The 26,094-nt window shown below is 34.9% G+C and overlaps 2 protein-coding genes across 6 annotated transcripts in view; one reads left to right on the top strand and one right to left on the bottom strand.

Annotated features, from left to right (window-relative positions):
- The first annotated feature begins 4,909 nt into the window (after positions 1–4,909).
- Positions 4,910–26,094, top strand: part of FGF-8 (fibroblast growth factor 8) — a 29,976-nt gene continuing 8,791 nt past the window's right edge. The window contains exon 1 of one of the 3 annotated variants that reach the window (XM_015984126.2): positions 4,910–5,036. In XM_015984126.2, the coding sequence (XP_015839612.1) occupies positions 5,020–5,036 (17 nt within the window). In that variant the 5' untranslated portion in view covers positions 4,910–5,019. Of the gene's footprint in view, positions 5,037–19,406; positions 19,448–22,745; positions 23,031–26,094 lie in introns of those variants that run through there. The other 2 variants (XM_064356003.1, NM_001170682.1) reach the window with 2 other exon arrangements.
- Positions 12,761–26,094, bottom strand: part of LOC103312165 (odorant receptor 4) — a 47,414-nt gene continuing 34,080 nt past the window's right edge. For all 3 annotated transcript variants that reach the window (XR_010333694.1, XR_010333693.1, XR_001575913.2), the window contains exon 3: positions 12,761–13,458. The gene's annotated coding sequence lies outside the window, so the exon portion shown is untranslated. The remainder of the gene's footprint in view (positions 13,459–26,094) is intronic.

The raw sequence follows: 26,094 nt of genomic DNA on the forward strand, positions 1-26,094 counted from the left end.
ACTAAATTGTTTAAACAATACCGATGTTGTGGAGGAATGAACAATTATTAATGATTTCCCGAGATCGGTCGCTGGCCACGTCTAATCGATTTCTGTTGTATATGAAACGACCCTCATAACTCTATTCTTTCGAATGGCGTTTCTTCGACGACAAAACGCTGAGATTAGTAAAGGTGCTATTGTTCTGCGTGACTAACTATTAGTCGACGATGTGACAGAGTGGAGGCGCCGCGGTCAACATCAACCACGTCGGCCGTTCCTTTTCACTTTGCTGCCCTATTTAGTCTGATGGTGCCAAATTATAACGCCAAGGGAAGATACCTATCGCCTTCAACCGCCTTGTTAAACGAAAATGCTCAGGCCTGCTCTCGGATTTATAGACGGTTTGTATCTCCCCTACGAATCTTTTGATCCAGAACACGGAAAAAGCCCCCAGAACCATAAAATTACGAAGCTTTAATTGAAAATGAAGAGACAACCGTCGAAACATTTGTAGATCTGGACAAATTAATTAGTAGAGACCGAATTTTAGGAAACTTCCAACAGGCTATTTAAGGGCCTTTCATATTATTTGTTTCCATAATTTTTCAATTTTTCGTGGTTTTACTGTCTTTGCAGTTTTATGGCTTTTGGATTATAACTTTTTTAGTCACATAGATCTACAGAATTTTAATCTTACTCTGTCTTTTACTTTTTTTTGTATTTCAGTTTTTAAGTTTTTTTGCCTTTCAGTCTCTTAGTTTTTTATTCAGAATCTAATGTTTCAATTTATAAGTGTTTCTCTTTTCCAGTTCTATAGTTTTTTCTCTTTCTCAGTGTTTCAGTCGCTAAGTTCTTCAGAATTTTAGTCTCAATATTTTTTAGTTTCTTGTGTTTTTTTAGTTTATTTTTTTTTAAATATACAAACTCCAATTCTGTCTAAAATTATTTTTTGATTTTAAACAATTTTTGTATCAGCCTTGATTTTGGAATAAATTTTTTTTATTTATTTTAATTATAATTATTAATTTTTTCAAACCGACAGTATATACTTAATTAGTTGTGTGAAAGTCTCACTTTTCTAGGATTTTTTTTGTAATAAATTAAAGAAAAAATAAATTATTTCAAAAACTAAGCAGAATCCGTTATTTTATTCGCATCTAAGGCGAGATCCCGTGCTGTGAGAAGTCCAACCCTAAACCGGTTCTCATTTGTCCCAGGAATGAGTAACTGGCCAATAAAAATATAAAAATCACCTCCTACTTGTTTATCTGGTGCACAAAAAATTGCAAGACGTTTGAAGCGTTTGTCATTGGATACCGGGGAGGGGATTGCACTCCCAACTGTAGCACGGGCCAATCATAAGGCGATTAAAACTGAGCAAAAAACTGTTGTTTGATTATTTTGTAAACGTCGGCTAAATCATCTGGAATTTCGCTGTTTTCTAACAAAATTTCAATTTTTCTATTACACCTTTTAATTGTTTTAATTGTCTGTGTTTTCTTTCTGAATCGGTAGTGGAAAAATGTGCCAATTTACGGCCGTGAAGTTATTTCCGCGGTTTGCCGCAACTTTGAAAATTACCATATTTCATCACCGAGTACTCCCGTTGTGGTGGCGGCTCTTTTGGCCCTGACCAAAGCCCCACCGTAATTCCATCGTAAAATTGAAACAGTTGGCATTAAAGCGCGAGCGCTGAGGAGTCAAGATAACCGAAATGAATCATTTGCCTACATTAATAATTAACTAAAGCAACATCTTAACAATAGGTATTGTTAATCTTTATTCATTCTCTCGAGCACGGGTAGGGCTGAGAAGTTTTGTTTCAAAGGTTCGTCGGAACGGCCCAAAATGCGCAGGAGGTGGGTATTGTTAGGGCCATCCACCGCGCCCACCTTTACGCGCCACTCGAATCATCAATTTTTCTTATCCCCTGTATTATATTCGGCGCCAACATTCAATTAACCACCTGCTTACACTCCGATGTGCTAATGCTAAGCGTAAATTAGTCGAAAAGTTATCGATCTTCGCCGAGATGCTGCTGATTTGCATTTTTTATCACGGCTTTTGGATCTCGCCTCGAAATTGCAAGTGATTCCCCGAACGTGGACCAGTTTTTTTGGGACATTAATAATTTTTCGAAGATTAATTGATAGTCGGTGATTAATGTTGCTGCTCGTATCTTCAGCTATGTGATCGTTCTACGATGTCGCAATAGTTTCTTTGACCCAAGTGTCATGTTAACAAGTGAGGTGATGTTTTGGGAGTATTGGAATGCATCCAAACCAAATCTCAGCGAGAGAGGTGTAAAAAGCACCGACAGACTTGCTAACTAAAGCGACCTTGACACGGGCTGTGTTATATAATTACCTGCACTATTTGCACTTTGCACCCATCGACGGCTTTTATTTACTGACCGTCGCAGAATCTCTTCATTAAAATTCATCAAGAACTGTTCAAATGGTGGGTCAGGAGGGGTGATAAGCGACCATTTATTTTTAAAATAATTGTGATGAAAGAACTAAAGGTTTGTTGCGAGACATCTCAGGAATGTATAAAATGATTCAGATGTAAAGAATGCTAGTAAATAGCTAGAAGCACGTTGAAATCAGTGCAATTACGGAACAATATTCACGTCTTACTATTGATAAAGTTAATTATCTTTACACAACATACATGGAGACATAGCTTTGTCTATTTCCATTGTTGACACCAGGAACTCGCTTGCACCATGTCTCCAACTGCTGCAGTTGCCTCAGAAAGTCTGAACATTCTAGTAATTACTTTTTGAAAAATCCACATTAGGATTGTAAACTTTAATACTGAGAGATCGTACTAAGATTTTTCCAGATAGTTCCTCACAATACTCGTATTTTGAACACAAGATATAAAAAAAGGCAGTCGTTCCAGTGGGAAAATGACAAATTGTTGGAACAAGCAGTAATTTGTTGAATTAAAAAAGCTCGGATCTTCTCTGGTGGTGATAAAAGATGTCCAACTGAGTTAATACTATATGGCAAAAAAAATTTTGAGTTTTTTCACGAGATATAGCTCTTCAAACGCTAGAGTTTTGCATTAAGTTTTTTGCACATTATTTGATCAAATTTTCTTGAATTTAATTTGCGAAAATGGTAACTTACGAGAACTTTTTTAGTAATTTTAAAATGTGGTATTTGTGGTAGTTTTAAAAAATTACTCAATAAAGGTCGTTCTACCTCTTAGTTAATATTTTGAATATGTTACAGCTGTTTAACATTATCACTATGTAAGTTTTAAATTGTCAATAATTTTAGCATAATTTTATGTAGGTCTGAGGATGGCGTAACGGCCGAAGCAGATGTATAATTAAAAATAATAATAAATAAGAGTAAAAAGGACCTTTGGTATTTTATTAAGTAATTAACTAAAAACTCTTACAATGAAAAAAAAAGAAAAAATTAATTTCTATGAATTTTAATCAAAGAAGTTGGAAGTCTGGGTTTTTGATTTATTTAAGAAGAGCCTCTTTAGCTGCGTTTACAAGATTAGAAGGGAAAAGTATCATCTAAGAAAATTTACACACGAAATCACAAAATCGGGGAAAGTTTCAGTACTGTTAACATTTTTTGGTTTGAAGACGGAAAGTGTGAAAGCAGAATTCGTTAAAACCACCGTTTTTTAAAGGAATATAGGTTTGCTAAATACTAATTTGTCAATGAAATTTTGAAGGAGAAGGCTGTTCCGGTTGATCTAAATTCCGGAAAATCTGAAAGTTTTGGAAAAACCGGAGGAAAAACTTTTCAAAAGCAGGGAAACATCCAGTTAGTTAGAAAATAACTTTGAATTTAAACGTGACACAGAAGTTAACGCTGTCAATTTTTGTAAGCAAGTTGTCCTTTTATGTTGCATTATGTTGTTGTTCAACGTTTTAAAGTGATTTTTTCAATGCTTGTCTTTTAAATTCATCGGTATTTTCATCTGTTATTTCGTACCAAATCCGATTCAGGACATAAAACATAAAATGTTGTCTTTTTTTATTTATTTATTTACTTCTTCACATCCTTTTTACAAAATTATAAATATGTATCAACACCCGTAAGTGAATCACTGATTTTTATCCAACATTTTTGGATCCTATTATCTTATGCGAAGTTTAATTTTCTTGGGAGAATCAATCAAATTTTGGGTCAAACGGAAGTTGAAATCTATTATTGGAAAAGCTGAAAAACAATTTGGAACTTTATGAAATGCTTTTTTTCGTCCATAATATTGAACTTAGATGCAAGGTAATTATTCGGTATTTAACAGAAACGCTACCAGTTACAATCATACCCACGATTGTTTAAAGAAATTTCTAGGGACCTGTACAAAAAACAAACCAATTTTGGGACTGTGGGGATTTTCTATCAATTTCTCCACAATATTTGGATTTTCCAGTTTTCGTTTAATAAAAATCGGACTGCTAGACGTAATTAAAATTTTAATGTAGTGGAGCAATAGAGATGAAAACTACTTTTATTTGGGCAAAAAGAGTTTGAAATAAATGCGTTATTTCTCAAGATAAATGGATGATCGGATTAGCAATAAAAGAATAATAGGTTTTAATTTTCAAAAAAAAACCAAAAGCTTCAAAGTAAAGTTTAGAAGGCAACCACATGAAAGTAGAAACGGACGGAAACAACAATTTTAATAATGTAGAGCTTTTTATTCAAATTGTGTGAAAAAACTGCTTCAGGCTACTTAGTCAAGTAGCTGTAGATCCCAGGATTTGATAGACCGCTATTAGCTATGTGTTCGGTTGGAAGAAAATGAAATTGTTGCACTGTCCGAGCTTTCTGCTCCATATTCCGGCCGTTGGAAGCGGAAATGTAGCCGTTTTAAAAGTTAGTTTGTGAAGTTTGTGAGTACGTAGGCGTAGTGGGGGCGAGATCGAAGGCATCGCGACGTCGACGTCGTCGTCGGGTCAGTCAGTGTGCCGGCGCTTATCGACCCAGGTAGGCCGACGCTCCTGCATTGATAAGTTCGAGCACGCGTTCGGACCAATGCGGCCCTCATAGACACATGTACGAGACGGCCAGGTAAGTTCCCTTATCATGTCGTTTATTTGACACACATCTCCTGTTACCAACGGCAGTTGTAAGCTCATGCAAATTGATGGCCGCGACGTCATCGCCAATTTTCGCGAAATGTGGCGCTTTTTTAACGACCACTTGAATTCTATCATTGGTGTATCGATTGTATTGCGGTAGTTTATGCCATTTGGAGATTTTTACGCTGCATGGTGGTCAGTAAATTGCACGTGATAATAAATCACGGGCCGGTTGATTTAGGGGATTTATTTATGAGTACGGTCCTGGCCTAGAGCGCTAATTACAGATCACCTGTGTGTGTAATTAAGGGATGGTTGCATGCGTAGCAATTTTTATCAAATTTATGTGATCTATGAACGTCCGAGAATCAATGAAAAATTGAGGGCAACCACTCACTATATTGATCATTACCGGACCTCATTAAAATTTAAAGAGACTGTACAATCCACCACGCGCTTGCAGTCCTTATTACTCAATCAAAGAGAAATGTCCAACATAAAAAACGTCACTCACAGCGGATCACACTGCAGGTTTTATTGTACAATATCACATAATGTTAGTTTTAGTGCCGGATTATTAACATATGAATGGGCAGTCATATTCAATTCAATTTCCGAACATACGATTTTATACCAACATTAAAACCGTCTAAACATCGATAATTATCTGTAATGTCTCTGTGGTTCGATTACGAAACGAAGGGCAATTTTGAATATGAAATCTTCATTAAGCAACATGTTTTACACGTTACTCCAGCTTCGGGGGGTGATTACCGTTAATATGAACAATCTCATTGTTTTAAGTTTTCCATTGAAACTAAAATAGCACTCGGCAGGCGTTTGTTTCATCGATCAAGAGGAAATTTGAAGTTGCAAGTGATGGGAGCGAACTTTGTAAATCATTATCTACTTCGATTTACATTGATATGAAATAATATTTTGACTGGCAACAACACGGAAATAATTACAACATCTTACACAACTTCTAGTTATCGCTCACTTAACCCAAATTTCGTTCAAGAGGGTATTGCAGCCCGAGGTATAATAATAATTATATAAACACTCATCCAAGAGAATGGGCCCAGTTAAATTTTTTGTTTGGATAAACCAATGGATAAATTATCAATTTATCAGTCTTATTTGTCTGTTATATTGGTCATGGGATCACAGCCAGACCTGTAAGGTACCAAGACATTTATCATGACCATGACCATTAACATTCAGTTGTGTCATGGATGTTTAGAGGCTGTCGGCTCGGCCACAATTTGTCAATCATCGCCAGTGATTGGTTACCGTAAAAAAATTGTCTAGTTTTTTATTAATAGTATTAATACCAAAAGCAAAATTTAAAAAATTGTACCTAACTTGTAAAGCAATTTTCTACATACGCACTTAATGCAGCACTCGCTGCGCTCGTGCATCAAAAAAATTGTACAAATACAGATTTTAGGTATTAAACCGGTTTAGGGCCGGTCTTTATATATTATATATTATTTATTATATATTACATATTATATATTATATATTATATATTATATATTATATATTATATATTATATATTATATATTATATATTATATATTATATATTATATATTATATATTATATATTATATATTATTTATTCTTCGACACTGTCAAAATTTACGGTTTCTTGTCTGTGTAAGGAAGTTTTGACAACTGTTTGGCATTTCTCAGTACGAAACGTCAGATTATTTTTAACAAATTTAAAGCAATTTTAAGCCTTGCTGAGTCTATTTCGAAGAATAAAATGTTGTATTCAACTCGTTTTTGTGTAAATCGGTTCATTTATTTCGCCTCGTGGATCATAAACCACTCGTTTTCACTCGTGGTTTAAAAATTCACTCGTGAAATAAAGCGTCTGATTTACACTCAAACTCATTAAATAAATAACTAATATTATATATTATATATTATATATTATATATTATATATTATATATTATATATTATATATTATATATTATATATTATATATTATATATTATATATTATATATTATGTATTATATATTACATATAATAAAAACTAAGAAACTGAATAGCAAAAAAACATAAAACCTGGAACACAACTCTACTTATTAGGTAGCAACTTTGATTTGGTGCGACTGTTGTCACTGAATAATGGATGGTCTATTCTCTATTGTATTACAAGAAGCGATAATATCCGAAAGAAGCTTCTGTAGGAGTGGATTTTGGGTCAGTGCAGGCTTGATTAGTGACAAAAGTAATTTGATTTATATCTGCAGTTGTCCGAAAATTCGTTCCGTTTGTGTTGACTGTCTGGTACAATAAATGTAAAATGATATAATAGTTAGGTGCGCCTGTGCATACATCGTTATTGTTTGATGGCTAATTTGTAGAGTCGCGTCCATAGGGCCAAGTATTTACCGAGATGACTGTTGTAAATTTATCCATAACAATGGAGCAAGTGAAGTTGTTTATTTGATGTAAATTAAATCCTCGCTTGAGATACGTTCTGTCTGTGCATCAGTGGTGTGTATGACAGTTGTACTTGTTATCGCCAAGTGCCACTTATGAAATATCAAAGTGCTCGATAGCACCGATCGGCGTAAAAGCGAACCCAATTTTTGTCGAGCTTTTATGAATGGGCGGGCGTTGGTAATAAAGCGACTTTTGCACATCGTATAGCAATAAACGGCCCTATCTTTATTTATTTATTGACACCGCTTCGGTAAACACGGAGCTGGTGAAGGCTAAAATAAAGCCGTACAGACCTTGCGGAGGAGAGAATCGGTAATACGTCTTATTCCAGTGTTACAAGTCAATGCGGCCGACAATGAGCTTTCTCAGAAATCCCTGTACTGTCTCCAGGTGTAAAAATCAAACAACACCTCCAGTCTTACAGGTAGATTTTTCGGGCGGTTGTAAAAGCCAATTACGGTGCTCTACTAGGTCCGGCTGGGAACAACCCCAAATAACTGCCATTGTGCTGTTTTCTCAAGCAAAATTAAATACAAATTGACGTCAATCGCACCGTGCTGCTAACAGGTAGAGTACCTGTTCACATTCCGGAACTGAGACTTGAATCTTACCATTGGGGCTTCCCGACACTACGACCATTCATACTATTACGAATAATTTATTTGATTCACAAGAACATCCATTGACACTCTTTGCTGCTTGAATCAATAAACCACTGTTTACCCACTTTAAATTCAAAAATATTATTGTACGGACGTTGTCACATTGTCACTTTTTATTCACTGCCTGGCTAATGCGTCACTCGGAATAACACTTTATTAATAAAAATGATGAGCATAGTCTTGTTTTCGCGAGATTTTCTGCCATAAATCAATCACGAATGAACAAGCGCTTAGTTAGCATAAGGATGTTGGGAATCCTAAACAATAAATTAATAAATAACTCGGTTTTTTCCTGATTTTTTGTAACTTTATGACTTCCTTCCTAAAATTTGTCATTGTAAGTACTTAATAGTTTTTATTGCATGTGTGTTTGTGCTTTGTGTTACTAAATCCTTGGTTTGTTTGTTTTGGAATGTGAAACAAAAACAAATTAAATTCGTACAACCATTTTCATGTTAGTTCTTAAGTTACCCGCCTTCTGTAAGGTGTTTGATGGTTGGGTTGTTTATTTTCTTAATACACTTTGAAACTTAAGTTCCGACCAACGTGCATGTTTTTATTTCAAGAAACAATTCACACAAAAGTCGTAATAATAATAACTACAGTAAGTATCATGTGTAACATGATTTTTTTTTCGTAATGTAATCACTTGAAGATAATTTCTACTTTTGTGAGTTGTGAAGTTTAGAGACAAAATTTCATATCAGGTGCTCAAAAGAATAGTTTGCGAGAAAATAGAGCACGAGGGAGCTTATAGTTTTTTTCATAAAAGGAGGCAACTATTTCTGAACCAATGAGAAAGTCTAAATAACGGAACTTTTTTTTTCAGAAAACTAAAACTCTCATCAGGAAAAAAGCCGATGAGTAGTACAAGAGATCAAAACTATTAGATAGTGTTACAATACGAACTTACAATTTACAATTTTCTTGGAATAAAAGCTTTCAACCGATGATCTTTACTAAATTATTTTGCCCACCTTTTGTTGGTCTTGATTTAGGAAGTAGGCACAAAAATATTAAAAAAATTCGTAGAGTTAGTCAACTCCCACTGATAAGTACAGTGAAATCTCCAATAAAAGGACAATAACGGTTTTTGTCCGGTTAATGGAGGTGTCCTCTTAAGAGAAGTAATAAACACAAACTAAATTAATTTAATAAATAATCAGTAGCACGATACTTATCAACTATTCCTTAAACAAATACGTGATTTCCTGACGTTTCTGTCTGTTTGCCTGATAATAACTCAATACTGTCCGCTTAAAGGAGATTTTGTTTTTAAGGATGCGTCTTGCATTGTCCGTGTCCGTTTTTTAGAGAGTCCGCTTAAAACAGACTAAACCTTTTAAAAACGGAGCTAACAAAAATGTCCGTTTGTTAGAAGCGTCCGCTTATAGGAGCTGTCCGTTAAGAGAGATTTCTCTGTACTCAAAAATTTTCATGCGTGATACATCAGACGAAAAGTTCGGAACGGGATTAAAGGGTGGAAAGGTTGATTTCTTGCTGAAATGCCCGTACTTTTTGGCGCATCCACCAAAATTTGATATCTGTTGTTACGTGCAACAAACACATTTGAAAAATTATCTTTCAGAATTCTTACTATTTTTATTTTTGAGAGATACAAAGTTTTGTGAGAACAATTTATCGCGAGATGTCAATAGCGAAATGAATGAAATATGGCTTAGGATGTCTGACACTTTACTTTTATGCATATTTGTTCAAAAGTTGTGCAGTCTTTGTGGCGGATGTTTAGGGAAATTGTGATTCTATGACGCATTTAGCTGTGATTTATTTTATTGCTCGGTGCAGCAAATGAGGAAAGGCGACATTTACGACATTTGGATAAGGTGATATTTGAGCTAATTGCAGGTGGTGCGAATGTGTGGTAAATCGCTTTTTGTCATGCGTGGTGCGCCCATCTAGGGATTACACTTGTCGTTTATCTGTTAACAGTTAACAGCATTAAAGTCGAATTTTATCGTCGTCGAGAATTACGCTGACATTTCTGCATATTAAAAAGCCGTTTCTGCTCGAGCTCGCCAATCCGCTGGCGCGCAGTGACCATGTCGGCAATAAATTGTATGGAATATCAGTCAGTCATGTGAGGCGGGTCCAGCTTCTGGTGCAACTCGACAGGTTTCTTTTAGCATAATCCATACGTCGGAATGCAAATTGCAAACTACTCTTGAAGGCGCAAGCCGCCGTGTTTTACCGCCCAATGGCATGCCTGGCCAGCACCTCCAATTTTAATTAAAATAATTATTATGTTTGTCGTAATTTTTGTTTTATGTCGGCCAATTAAAGAGCTCGGGCGACCGGTTCTCGCTTAATTCGAGCATTCGTGTTAATTTGAATAAGTGACAGCCTATTGAAATAAAATATAGAGGGCTTCCGAAGACCCCAAACGGTAGGCGGCGATTGCCATCTCAGGTATTTGCAATATCTGTAATAACATACATTTTGCGCGAAGCTTGCACGCCCATTCAGCCGCCAAATCGCACAAAGCGGCCCAAATAATCGTAATCAAGGCGCTTTGGTTTATCAACCGCAAGGGAATCCTCTTAATAGACTTGAACTGTCTCTCCTGAACGACTTGGGAACATGAATAATCAATGAGGAGGTGAGCGGGTGATGTTCTCAAAATACCACCTTATACAAGATGCTCTTACACGTACCTTCGCAGCAATAAAGCTTTTTGTACACCTTTCTAGTTCGTAAAATAAGGGCTAATAAATACAGAGCTAAAGACGTGCACCTAAACTTATAGGTGACAACTTCTTTTGCTGCACGACTACCAGCCGAGTTTCAAATTCTTCCGTATTTTACAAAACTCTGATACATGATTACCATAACTATTGCCTAGCTTCACATTTTGACAACTGTTTTTAACACAGACTGTTTCAAATATTTATTTCAAAGTTGGTACTCAGCCATAATTCGATAACACCAAGGTCTTTTTCAAATGAGGTAAAGAATATTTCCAAATTTTAAAAAATGGCAGAGTTATCAATTTTTGAACTGAAAAGTGCGAATTCAAAAAAAAAGCTTATGAAAACTAAGCACCTTAAAATCAACGCCTAATTTTCATCAACTGAAGTCAGCAGTTCTTAAAATGTATGGCTCTAAATTCAAAACGATTTTTTTGAAAAACAGCATTTTTGTTATAAACGAATTTTAGTTGTTTTATTTTTCACCGTTCTCTACTTACCTTTAAATTTTTGCTCAACCGTTCCATACTCTAGTGTTAGAGAAAATATATTATATATTATATATTATATATTATATATTATATATTATATATTATATATTATATATTATATATTATATATTATATATTATATATTATATATTATATATTATATATTATATATTATATAAAAACTTATAAATATTTAGACTGAAATTCTGAAGAAATAAGCGATTGAAAAAAACTGAGAAAAAAAATTATGGAATTGGAAAAGGGAATCACTAATAAATTGAAATATTAGATTCTGAATAAAAAACTAAGAAACTGAAAAACATAAAAACTGCATCATAAAACTGCGTTATAAACGAATTTTGGTTGTTTTATTTTTTCACCGTTCTCTACTTACTTTTAATTTTTGCTCAACCGTTCCATACTCTAGTGTTAGAGAAAATATATTATATATTATATATTATGTTATATATTATATATTATATATTATATATTATATATTATATATTATATATTATATATTATATATTATATATTATATATTATATATTATATATTATATATTATATAAAAACTTATAAATATTGAGACTGAAATTCTGAAGAAATAAGCGATTGAAAAAAACTGAGAAAAAAAATTATGGAATTGGAAAAGGGAAACACTAATAAATTGAAATATTAGATTCTGAATAAAAAACTAAGAAACTGAAAAACATAAAAACTGCATCATAAAACTGCGTTATAAACGAATTTTGGTTGTTTTATTTTTTCACCGTTCTTTACTTACTTTTAATTTTTGCTCAACCGTTCCATACTCTAGTGTTAGAGAAAATATATTATATATTATATATTATATTATATATTATATATTATATATTATATATTATATAATATATATTATATATTATATATTATATATTATATATTATATATTATATATTATATATTATATATTATATATTATATATTATATATTATATATTATATATTATATATTATATATTATATATTATATAAAAACTTATAAATATTGAGACTGAAATTCTGAAGAAATAAGCGACTGAAAAAAACTGAGAAAAAAAAATATGGCATTGGTAAAGGGAAACACTAATAAATTGAACTATTAGATTCTGAATAAAAAACTAAGAAACTGAAAAACATAAAAACTGCATCATAAAACTGCGTTCTAAACGAATTTTGGTTGTTTTATTTTTTCACCGTTCTCTACTTACTTTTAATTTTTGCTCAACCCTTCCATACTCTAGTGTAGTATTGCTCATTTTTTTAATCAGAAAATGTGCTATCCGCTCGCATTTCCTTGCTTTTCATACAATTTACTTTAGATAGTGATGGAATTTGTTGAAAGTACATAAGTGGGATTTAGAAAATTAAGTAATTTGTAAGGAATGCTATTGTGCTTTTATTTACATACCTACTTAAACTACATTGTACACTCTGGCCTTAGAAATAGTGGCTACACGATAAAAAATCTATAATAAATTTGTACTAGTTTATAAAATGTCAGGTAAGTAGTTCGTAGTTCGAGGTCCACCTAAATAAAACGTCATTTATCCCACAATAACGTCAAGACCAGTAATTATCATATTGATAATATTGTTGAACGTGTCGGAGGCATTTTTGTAGCGGAGAGGTTGTTTTCAATTAAGATAACCACAAGATTGTTTATAAGTTTTCGTATTGACATTCCATGTTGAAATTTTATATGACGATTTTGTTTATTCTTTCCTGTTTTATGGCGCTCTTAATTGCATAATAAACGTTTCTAGTATTTTTATTCTATTTATTTGTTGAAAATGAGCTAAAACCTGACATTTTTCGTGAAGCTCAACCCGGAGCCCGGATCGACATGAATGCCATGAACTCTCTTTATTTACGTAATCCTTGTTGTATTTAGGCGCCGGATTCGCCTTGAAACATCGCCCTTGACTTTTTAATGGTCTTTAATATTGATTTTGGTTTTCGATCCGGGAAAAGCTACACGAAATGTGTAAAGCTGCTTATCAGTGCAGGACCAAGTGTTTGCTATCGATCACGCTTCAGTCAAATGATGTGGAGGAGACACTTTGCCCGGACCTGAAACAAAATGATGAAACTAAATATTTTGTTTAAAAAGTAACAGGTACAAATCAATACGTCAGTGCAAGGATTGTACACAAATTTGTATATGTATGCGTGTGTCCGTGTGTGTATACAAACATATTTACGGCTACAGAAGTTTTTTCTGAGAAAACGTCCTGTAGCAGTAACCTTCTAATATGAATGCTTAGACAAACACTTTTAGCGGTTTAGGAGCAGTACAGTGGACAGCCGGTGTTGTGTACTTAGCCACCATCGCTGTTTGTCGTCGACATTCCAGAGGCTTTGGCCACTACGTTCATTCTCGAACGACAAAGCACGAAATTTCAGGAATGAATGACGGCGAAAAAACTCGCTGTGTTTACGTTTCCGCGTGTTATTTTCGTTCGCGAAGCCATCGATCATGGAACTTCCTATATACCTGAAAAATCGGTTCCGATAAGTCAGCGGAAGGAGTTGTTTGTGGCGCGCTGCTGCATCCATAACAATACGATTGGAAATAATGACTTTTTAAAGTTATGTAATAAAAGCATTTGTTTCCTAGTCTAGACATGGCGCTTCTTTCAGCAAAGTCAATGACCACAAGATGCCGGTCACCTGAAAGTCGCAAACACCGGCCCATACTTCAATAAAGTTCGCAGGAGGCGCCACGGCGACGAGCTCGCAATTTCGGTTACGACTTTTGTTACTTTTGCTCACTTTCAACTTCTCGTCATACTTATTTTTCTGCGCGAAACGGGAGATATTTTTCCCCGATTTTCTTTATGGACCTGTTATTGGAAGCGGGTTTACGCAAACTATCTATTCGCTGGCGCAAGAAGGAATAGGAATTTTTTGATAAAACTTGCACAAATGTTAGACTAAAAAATTCTAATTCCTTCTTGGTGTTGCAATTTTTTACTTTTATTTCACAGCACCAATACATTTGGTGAAACATTTCGGGGCGAATTGCGGAAAGTAGCTCTGGTGAAGGATTTCGTGCATATTGAGCAGATCGATGATTAATTTTATCGAAGTCTGGCCATGGAGCGGCATTTGAGTCTTTCTCAGGGCCGTCCTACCTCACGAACCTATAATTAAAGCTTTTTAAATCTGCCCGTATGAGTGTATATGAAATCATATCACGTACTAACACAATATCAATCAAGTTAAACGGTGGAGCATCTAACATTTGCCGTGTAAAAGGTCGATTGAAATGCATTCGCCATGCCTCTAGAAATAAAATTGAAGCTTGCTCATGAACGTCGAGGCATTTCATATAATACAACCAATAAATTAGATTTATCGCCTTAATTAAACTTTCCAGCCTTGATGCTCCTTTATCTAGATGTAATTTCTTGAAACCCGCGTACTTACTAAATTAATTACTCGTCGAGCTAGCAAAGCTCAGCGCTTTGTGGATATATTTCTGACTGAAATTGGAAACACTCTAAGGGTTCAGCGTTGTTTTTTTCCCGACTTTTTAATTCCATTTGACGTTAAAACCTGCTTTGGTTCGTTGTGGTGGATGTGAGTGACCGCTCTTCCCAGGTTTATCGTCGCAAGATTAGTATTTGTTTAAGGGTTTAACATCATAGCCGTGTCGGCTCGATTATGTGCATTTCTGAAGCTACGAACACGACTTTGCCGACTGAAGATAGTGAGCGCCTTTTGACACCCTCACGTCATGTTTAGTTACATGATAAATGGCGTTTCTCACAGACACTCGTTTAAGGAATATGTAATTAAATTCTGCCACTCAATCCGAAATTATTTTTACACAAGGAACGTCTCAGACTAAAACTTGAAATTTTCTCAGAAAACGCGGAATTCCAGATGGTTTGGCCGACATTTACCAAATAATCAATCAACAATTTTTTGCTCATTTTTGAACGCCTTTTGATTGGTCTGTTTTACAATTCGGAGGGCAATATCCCTCCCAGATATCCGATTTTTTGTGCACCAGATAAACAAGTAGGAGGTAATTTTTATATTTTTATTGGTCAATTACTCATTCTTGGGACAGGTGAGACACCAGTGAACCGATTCTAGGGCCGATCTTTCTCAAAGAACGGGATCGAGCGAATAAAATAGTCCATTTTGCTTAGTTTTTGAAATAATTTTATTTTTTTGAAGAAAATACACTTTTTTAAAATTTATTACAAAAAAAGAACTATAAGAATTATAGAAAAGTAAGACTTTTACACAACTTATTAAAATCTATACTGTCGGTTTGGAAAAAATAATAATTACAATTATAATAAATATAAAATAAATAAAATAAATTATATATACTTGGTTCACTTTCATAAAAACCATTGTGGTGCAAATGACGAAGCTGTTACCATGACAACTCATATAAAAGTTAATGCCAAGAGTACGTTATTTGCACCATAATGGTTTTTATGAAAGTTAGAAAAATGTAGAAAAAACTTATACAAAAATTGTATAAGGACGCGTAACTCGTATGCTACTCATTCTGTTGGTTGAAAATCGCCAAATATTTTGTCGTGGCACAGCCATGAGATCTTCTCCTTGGGCTGGTTTCGGGAAATTGGAGAAACGGTTTGGAATAGTTTGGCAGTTCGGTGTTACGGCATTAAAGAGATGTGTCTATTGAAAGCGTTTCGCAACCTGGCACTTCATTACCGCGGCATTTGGGGAATTTCGGCCAATTATTGTGATCAGATGTCCGAGAAATCGGGCAGTGTTTCACTGGCCGTCAGTGTGGCCACCTACGCCTGACCCCAGGTCAGGTGAGTTATACACCGTAGGTTCGGCATCAGTTCTTTTGATCAAGTACAATGTTGGCCGCCATCCTGAACAGCTCGTAAAAAGGAGCTGTTAAAATTCGATCGACATCGCGGCTACTCATTCAAACTACCTTGCAAAATCTCATTATAATAAAAACTACAACTGGGATTTTTTAAGATTTACTGGAAACTATAACACGGCTGATTCACCTATTTGCAACCTTTGTTTCAACACGTACGAAAAATTCCCTTAATGATGTTGTTGTTGTTTATTGAGTTTCACCGATTTTTATGGAAATACTGAAAGTAAATCACGTTGAGGAATTAAAATTTGAGCAGAATCGCGCACACTGGGAAGGCAATAATTAAATTATTTAAATAAACAACTTTCACCAGCGCAGGAATTTCACCGTCGTAAAATATTTTTGTAATCGCTCTTTTAATAAATGGTTTTGCAAACTCGGTAAAGTCAATATTGGTGTTACGTAAAATTCGTAAAAATTAGCTCTACTTCAGGACCAAATCAGGGAGAAAGCTGAATATTCTGTTACAAGTAATTGTTTAATTTCTGTGCGTCATTAGTCGCGTCCAAAAGTAAAACTCGTTATTGAGTCGTCGGGAGGCCGTAGTTTTGCTAATATATTTAGCGGATCTCATTTCAATATTGGTAATTTCCCACAACAAACAAAGAAATGATTATTGATTCAGTTGGTTATCGGCTAGGTGTCATAATTGCTACAAATTTCACGACCACATGAGAACTGTCAAATATTCTCCGAATAACAACAAATAAATATTTAAGGAAAACATTATAGGCTCTTTTATATCGTGTTTAAGCTGGAGGCTGGAGTAGAAAAAATGCAGTGACTTGCAAATCAAGGACCAAAACATTTTTCTCGAGACGATCTCTTCGAGTATTCTATGAATTTCTAATTGTGTGTTTACAAATCATTTATCGAGTAAGACAAGCTCATGAGCGTGCATTCGGCGCAATAATTATGGACGAACATACGCTCGCATAGGGCGTCCTTTTTCGTCGCGTCCACGTGTCGTAAAACCACGTACACGCGGTTCAGTTTAGATAATGAATTATCCGTGTTAAGAGGGCGGCTCTTGTTCAACTTTCATGGTGAATAAGTTTTCGAGAGAGCGTAATTGCGAGCTAATGCAAACAGACGATCATGGCGCCCGGCAGACATCTTCCTTATTTGCACTCTTTCAAAGTTTACAAAAATACACGGCTCTTCACTGTCGCTTCCTTCGGTTTATTGTTTTGTGGACAGATAATCACACCAAATATGCACTTAGGTGTAGTAATGTGTGTCGCGAATTTTATCAGTTAGGTCATTCTGACGGTGGGATTCACGCACCTATTGTGTGTCGCGAATTTTATCAGTTAGGTCATTCTGACGCTGGGATTCACGCACCTTTGTCAGCGAAATTCCTGCACGGTTCAGTGCACACATTTTTGCCTACAGTCTGTTTCTGGTTAAATAAAAACAATATAAAAAAACGGTTTTCTCAAAAGTCTATTAGACAACACTAATCCGAAGTTATTGATCACAAGCACTTATTAATGAATGAACACTGAAAAAATCACGGACAGGATACGTGCAGTTGTTATTTTTGCAACTCACTGGAAGTTTAGGGCGATTATTTTTGTAATAATAATCTGGATTAAGTCAGTAAAGTAAAGTTAGATTTCGGTTTTGTTGGGTTCAGTGAGACTGAACTATAAATTTTTTGGAAAAGTTCGTTCTGATTAAAGTTAGTGTTTCCAGTAAAAGTTAATACCCTATTGTTATTATAGAGCTTTTATTGGCTACTATCTGTTACTAATGACAATGTATTTTTCGCATCGAGAGTCCCATTTACGTCGTCAAATGAAATTACAGTCATGAATTTTGATGATAAAAAGGAAAATTATTTATTAAAGCAATTTCGTTTTAGTTATTATTAATATTTCTAGGTTTCCCTTTGATTTATCTTTTATCTCCTCAAGGATATAAAAATGTGAACTTTAGTCAACTGCATCTGAGATGATTGCTCTTGAGTTGAGATATTTAAGCCTAGTTTTTTGTCTGATTTATTAATTGTTAATTCAATTCCGATCAAGTTTGAATAATAAATACCCTGTTGGAATACTTGATCACGAGCGCTATTTCAAATTCATGAGGGTACACGTGTCTGTTAAATTCGTGAATGCATTATTGTCACCAGAGATTTAATAGACGAAGTGCGCATATCCCAAGTGTATCTAATCTGTAACTTGTGCCATTACAAATAAATCCTAGAAAATCCCTTTGTTCTGGCAGCTTTTCCGAAATGGTTACTTCGTTACAGAAGATAAATGGACGTGAAATTTTTGTACCTTCTCTTTCCTAAGAGTTGCTGTTCCTGTTAGTGATTTAATTATTGTTAACAAGTATGAGATGTGATAAGATCAGCCAAGGAAACGAAGTGTTTTAATTGCCTGAGCTGCGGGACGTGAACCAGGCCATTAAAATCAATTTGTTTCATTTATGCAAGTGCCTTTTCTAAATATTCAATAGAGGCGAAATTATTATAATCAGAAGTAAGGAAATTTGGCAATTTCGATTCCTACCCAAAATTATAGCCAAATGAAATCCTAACCGTCTTTGTAGGTATCCGATAATCTCGAAGTCTGTCATTATGTTCATCAATTTCCATACATTTACACCTGCTTGACCACGAAATTCCGACGATCGGCTCCAAGCTTTTTATTTTTGTCCGAACATTGGAAAAAAGTTAAATTTTAACGCACTATTTCAGTCTTGTGGAATTCTCCGCAGCCATAAAATCAACACTCCTTAATTAATGCGATTCATTGCATTGTCTTTCCTCGGTGATTGGTTTGTGCAACAACATTTACGGAAGGAGGAGTTGCTAATTCTAGCCACACACTGGGGAAAATAAATGGTTTCTAAGAACGACGCTCTAGGCCTGCAGTTTACAAACCTAGTTATCTCATTATCAAAATTTTACTAAACATAATCACATGACCGTAAATTTGTTATTGATTCTTAATTGATATAATAATAGCACGGATTATTCTTAATTTTCTTATCGCAGTAGTTATGGGAAAATATTTTAAAAATTTTTATGCAATCCAGCTCGATAAAAATAATTTTACTGATATCTTACAACTATCTCGGAATCCGTGCTGGAGGTTTCGTGAAAAGTGCGCCGAAAAAACTAGTTCAAATCATGGATTTGCGTTTTTTTCACATCTGGTGAGTGCCTTTTCGGTCATTTTTATGGACAAAATAAATAAAACTCACTGTTTTAAAGTTTATTTATAACTTTTGTAAATTATTGTAAATTCGAATTGTAGTGATTTTGTGAAAAAAAATTTTTGAAAAATTATTTGATGGTTCTGGCGCCAGCTGTAGCGACTAAATTACGAAATTTCCCCGAATCTGAAAATGACAAATTTTTCCGATAAGCCTGACAATGCGTATCTACAATTAACTATAAATTAACGGCCCTTTTGCCTAACAAGTTGGTGCTTCACTGCGGTTATCTAACAATTATTTCCTGGCTGTATTTACCTTAAGACGAGGCTGACGAACCCGAGATAAAGCAAATTTCCTCGATTTTTTTTCTCTTTGATAACACTGATAGAGTTACCAGCCTGTGATCTGCCACAGGCAATAAATGCAGCGATAAAATTTCATTTTTCGACAAAGTCCTATAAATCTTGGCCAACCTGGGTCTATGTCAAGTGATGGACCACCTTGAAGAAGATGTTCTTCGAGCAGACAACGGGCAACCCGCCGAGTGACAGCTGTCGGGTCTTATGTTCTTCAGTTCGCCTTGCGATTACTACGTCCCTCTCGTTCGTAAAACGCTGATTTTATGGCGAAAATGGCGCACTGTAGGGTTAAAACGCAGACGGGTTTGTTCCCGGAATAATGAAAACGAAATCGACGACTCATGGAGTTTAACGAGGAAGTGTTGGCTGAGAAGAGGCGATTTGTTTCGCATGCAGAAGTTCACAGAATGCAACTTCCGATTATCTCGTTGGCTGATTATCACATATTTGCTGATACGGGTCCAAATCTAGATATTATTGTTGCGAATTTTGAGAAAAATGTCAATCTCTTCCGATTTGTATTGTCATCAAAGTGTAATATTTAATTTGGAAAAAGCAACATCATTAATTGATTTTAAGTGTACAGTGATAACAAAGCGCTGTATCGTTCGAAAATCAACATTCCAGAACGTGGATTTGGAATCTGCACGTAACTATTTTACGCCTCTTTGACTTTGCCTGATTGTTATCAGCGCCTTCATTTATCAATATGACAAGTAAATTCTTTTTAAGTGTGCACTTTCCACTTATAAATCGTGCTATTATTGGAAGCGATCTATTTTCTCGCTGCTTATTTTAAAAATTTCGTATCAACGTTTTTATCATTGGTTTTAAAGCACTGGAACAGGAGCCGCTAAAAGTTTTAGGATTTATGTGTTCGGTGACAGACACCGATCGCATCAAAGTCGGAACCTTATTGTGAATTCATGATACGACATGAAAAATACACGCCATAAATCCTCACTCCACAGCTAATTTTCGGCTTGACTATGATACGAGTTGTTAAGAGAATCAAAGGAAGAGAAATTGGTTTTGTGGCGAGGTTTTCACGATTGATGGAGACTGTGGCGCTATCAATCTGAAAAGTATGGCTCGAAATAATACAATTTGGACACCTTTTCCCCGAAACAAGAAATAATTTTAATATTGTTAAAATAGATGCAGTAGAATCCCAATTGTCTGGAACTACGTATTAGTCAAAAATTTTTTAACTATTGCTGTAGCTTCAATTTTTTCCCCAAAATTTTACAATATGAACGATTGATAAAATTTTGTACAAGGCTATTAGAGCACCATGGAGTAAAAATGAGCGTTAGATTATATGGGGTCCAAACTACAGTGGAGTCCTGTTATAACGAACCCGCTTATAACGAACTTTCGGATATAACGAACTAAATTTGACTTAAAATGTAACGAAATTTTTCCTTTATAACGAATTTCAGTGTTTAAATTTTTTTCAAAAAACGTAAAATATCTACTAGGTTTGCGTCTTTTGAGTACTTTTTTCAAAGTTTAAAGGACTCATAAAATTAAATAAAATAAAATCAATGCAAAATTTTTACATTCTTATAATTTTTCACGGGAGGACGTGTTTTTCGGTGGCTGTTTTTGCTAATTTTAACTCATTGTAAAAGATTTTGAAGAATTAAGCTCAAAGATTAAATTGATTTTAGTTGAGTTATTTTTACTTCTTTTGAGCTCTATTATCAATTTATCATACTTTACAATAAATGACTCATGTTTTTTACAATAAATACTTATTTCGTCTTATTTTAAGTGTAAAGAAAAAATGAATACTAAAAAACAGTTTTTTTCATTCACCGCTTATAGCGAACTTTCGGATATAACGAACTGATTTTGATGCATTTTCGGAGTCCGTTATAACTGGATTCTACTGTAGTTTAGTTTAATTTAATTCATCGAATTCATAATAGTCTGAGAAAAATTGATGTAAAGACACAAGAAAAACTTAAGAAAGACAGTTGTAGATAAATAAACTTTCTACAAAAATTTTGCGAGACCATGTTTAGGTCCCAAGGACGTCCAAAGCCGGTAGTTATAGACGTCATAGACTATTTTCTGGTATTAATTTACAAATACATCATTTTGTACAATTTACAATGAATGAATGGAAAAAGTGACAAAAATAATCACTTGGTTTGGAATCTCAACAACTTTGGCCCACATTTAAGCCTTTATCAGTTGAAGAACGGTAAAAATATCAATGAATTTGGTTTTGTTTAATGTTTGCGTTGGAATTTTGCGGTTGGTTTTGTAAAATCTTTTTTGAGATAAGCCGCCAGTGTGTTGTTCTAATTCTTGGTGTCGATAAAATCTGTGGAGTTATTGAAAGTTTCGCGATAGCGATCAGCGTAATAAGCGACAAATTTAACGTAGTCGTAACTTTGATTTTAAGAACCACTAAGTATCTCGAATAAGCTGAATCCAATGTATTTAAGATTATTTTATGATAGGTCATTAAAATGCAAAGCCTATCAAGCTAATAATTACAAGATCAGAGAAGTACGACCTGAATGTCTGATTAGAACGCCTCAAATCGAGCGGGAGGGAAAAATATTTGCTCATGTGAATTTCCAAACGAGTGCTAAAAATAAGCGATAGCAGTTTAACCGCTTAGCGCGTACAATCGCTATGAGATTAGCTGAATCTGAACCGATTCCAACTCGAAGAGCAGGCGATCGTTGGCCGCGGCGTTTTGCGTCAAAAAACGAAAATGCCTCAACTTGTCCGGTGCGATAAGGTTATAGACCTCATCCCGATTGTGTTTAATCACAAATGCGGCTATCTCATCTTCGAAATCAACTTAGAAAAGATAATTTGGAGACTTTTGCGCAACCGCTGAGAGATGGGGTAGTAGAGTAGGACGGGCAGTGAGTGGGGAGGAATGGTAGTCGCGACCCATTGTGTTATCAGAGTCTAAGCGGTAAGCAGTGATTGTTAAAGCCGAGCGAATAGTCGCTTATCCGCTCTCCATGTGCGCCCACCTCAGATCCGATGCGGCCTCTGGACGTCCCGACGCCCGTCTGGTGCTCTCGCAGTGACTCGTGCGCTCGAGCTTTCGTGGCTAATCCTGGACTAGTGCAGTGCGGCGACCAAGTTGCCGAAGTTCAGGACTTAAAGTGATTTTAGGATGTGCTTGGGTGATGCTCAACGCGGCACCACTCGCCTCTGACCTACTGGATGCACCCTAATGTGTATAAGTGAGTACGCGCATTTGCCGCAAATTCGGACCTCGGACGTCAATCATCTATTTTCGCTGCGGGATTTACTCACAATAGGTGCACGCTTTTATTTCGGGCGACTATTGTGCTTATCTGACTTTTGACTTGGCTAAATTGAGCGTGAAATTTTTTCCTCTTGTTGATCGATCGCATTTCAAAGATCATCAATGAAAAATCCACGCTGGAGCACTGCTTATCATTGGGATTTTATTGCGCGCTTTTATCAACAAATTGACAGACTGGTTGTTTTCAATTTGGAGCGCACCATGTTTTTTAAAACCTCACTTATCGCAAGAATGCACAGAATCACCTTAAATAAATGACTCACACTGTACATCCGCATTTTGATTCGGTGCGGCTCTAATTGCTTCCATTGTTTTTATTTTTGTTTTATAGATTAGATACAATTTTTTTATTTTTATCAAAATTCCATGAAGTTACGTTTATTGCCTGCTTTCAAGAGGATTTTGAAATAGATATAACTATTTTCATACGCGAAATTTATTGTTCATCGAGCGGTAATCGCTATCAGTTTGTGAAATCACTTTAGAAAAGTTCGTCTAATATCATTTCAAAAGCCGGAAACAGAATACCTACATATTATTGCCTTTTAAATTTTATTTATTGAAGACCGTGATCTGAAAAATTAAACATTGATTTCTAAAAATTCTAATGAGAAATTATTGAAAAATGTATATTATAGTTTTTTGTTTGAAACGTGAGATAACCAGTTAGAAAACTGAACGTGGAGGTATCCAAGTAGTAAAATATTTTTTTGAGTCTATAACAACGCTATTAAAGAGCACTCGTTAGGGTGCTGAAACGGCCGTTAAAGCAATCATTTCAGTAGGTATGCAATTTTTTGTAAACAGCGGAAAGTAAGGAAATTTTTTTGAATTTGTAATTTTTATTTAAATTAATCATAACTATTTTGAGAGTGAATTTGAAAAGTCGTTTAGGAGTTTTTTGTACGTATTTGGTCAGTATTTTTGCCTAGAAACACTCATTTCGATAGAAAGTTTTCCTCATCCGTTCTACAAGCTGTTACAAAATTCATAATATTAGAAACTGCATGTTTCGGTTAGAAATTATTGTTTGCTAGTAATTTTTAATTAAATAATGTTATGGTATCTAAGTGTCTGGAGAAAAATGTAAGGACAATTATTTGAGCTAAGTGTTCATTATCATAGAAGTTTTTTCTAATTATTTCTTTATTTTTGTCACAACAATTCATAAAACTAGGTTTTAATTATTATTGGAACAGAAATGCGCCAAACTAGTATTACAATTTTTATAATTGTTTGGGATAGTTTGAGCTCGAATTACTGAAGAAAATTTAATTCTTAATAAAAAAAAAATGTGGTGTATAAATTGGTAGAAGTTTGAAATTATTTTTTATACAGAGTGCTCAAAAATCGGCGCTCCAACACAGCAGGAAAATCTTGAAAAAATTCCGAAAGTCATATTTAAAAAAATTTGGAATTCCAAACTTGGTTTGTTATATTTTTAATTTCATTATTTTTCAATGTTTTTATTTATTATCAGACTTTAACAGTTTTTTGAATTAAAAAAAATAAAATTAATCACAAAATCACAATTTGTAAATGTGCCAACATTTTGAATTATTTCATAGGAAAACGTTTAATTTTTTCTACTTTTTTTACCTTTATATCTAAGCATTTTTGTATCACATACCAATGGCAAGTTGCGAGCATCCGGTATAGTTACGATAGAATTTTTGTATTATACTTTTTTTTACTATTTTAAAATTAAGACTCTACTGGTAATTACCTTTTATTTTTTTTTTAAATTTCATTGCTCTTAAAACATAGACGGGCTAGGAACAACAGTGCTATAGATTTATTATTTATTTATTATTAAAAAAGTATGATATCTCAGTACTTAGAAAAAAATTAAGTTATTGGAACAGAAAGACGCGAAACTATAATGTTGAGGACAGTTTGAGCTTGAAATATTGCCGTCGCCTCGGAGTGCTTAATTTTTTAATCCACCTACTGTTAATTTTCCGTGTGTGTACCGTTTGGTATGTAGCATTTCAGGAATAAAAGCTCTTACCATAAACAAATAAAAATAATTTATCGTCGTGGGAACTGCATAATCGGTACCCCACGCACGCCGGACCTGAGCCTAATGGAATTACCATAGTTTTTACTTTTTGGCATCTTTACGACCGAAAATGCTGCCAGTTCGCTGATGAGCGCCACTCAGGGTGGCTAGCGCCCAATTTTATTTATTAAAGCCTGTCGACCCTTGTCCCAACTAATTTCCACCAGCAGCAGCAGTAGTAAAACGGGAGTGCGTGGATGATGGTGTTGTCGACCTGAACACAAACCGTCGCCTGGTAACGCTTGCTTTATGAAGAATGTGTCGATAAACAATCAGATTCCTACGACTTACACATGCAATTATACCCCAGTCTGCAACACATAAAACTGAAACTCTCATTGTTTCCATCGCGCAGAGAAATACCGGCCCCGACACGCATTTTATTAAAAACAATCGCGATTTTTCATTGTCCAAACATGGCCGCTTCTTAACGGCCAATCGCGGGAAAAATCGCATTGTTGGCATGATTCTTCGTGAGAAATCTAATAAAATCCGGTCACGCTCGCGCTAATAAAACAATTAATGTCCTAATCAAAATGCAATACGTGCCGCGCAAAAGGGCCTTTGCCCGCGCGGCCACTTCAAAGAATTGGGCCGAATTTCGACCCCGAACATGCCTATAATAATTGACACGAAAAATAACGCAGTTCCTGTAAATTACCAACGCTAACCAAGCGACAAATAACGATCCTTATCCCCGACAAGGACAGTAAAATTCAGTTGTGTTTATTAATTTCTCCGTGTTTGGCTCATTTGAGACCGTTCCAAGGTGTATATTAACAAAATTTACGGCGCACTCTCCGAATAAAATACGAAAGTTAAAAGCTTCATTCAACAGAGCTGCCTAAAATTTCTAGTTTTATTGTCCTTTGATGTATTTTATGGATCGGGAAATTTATACCGTACATTAGTTAAT

This window comes from Tribolium castaneum, chromosome 4, assembly GCF_031307605.1.
Source record: "Tribolium castaneum strain GA2 chromosome 4, icTriCast1.1, whole genome shotgun sequence".
Lineage (NCBI taxonomy): Eukaryota > Metazoa > Arthropoda > Insecta > Coleoptera > Tenebrionidae > Tribolium > Tribolium castaneum.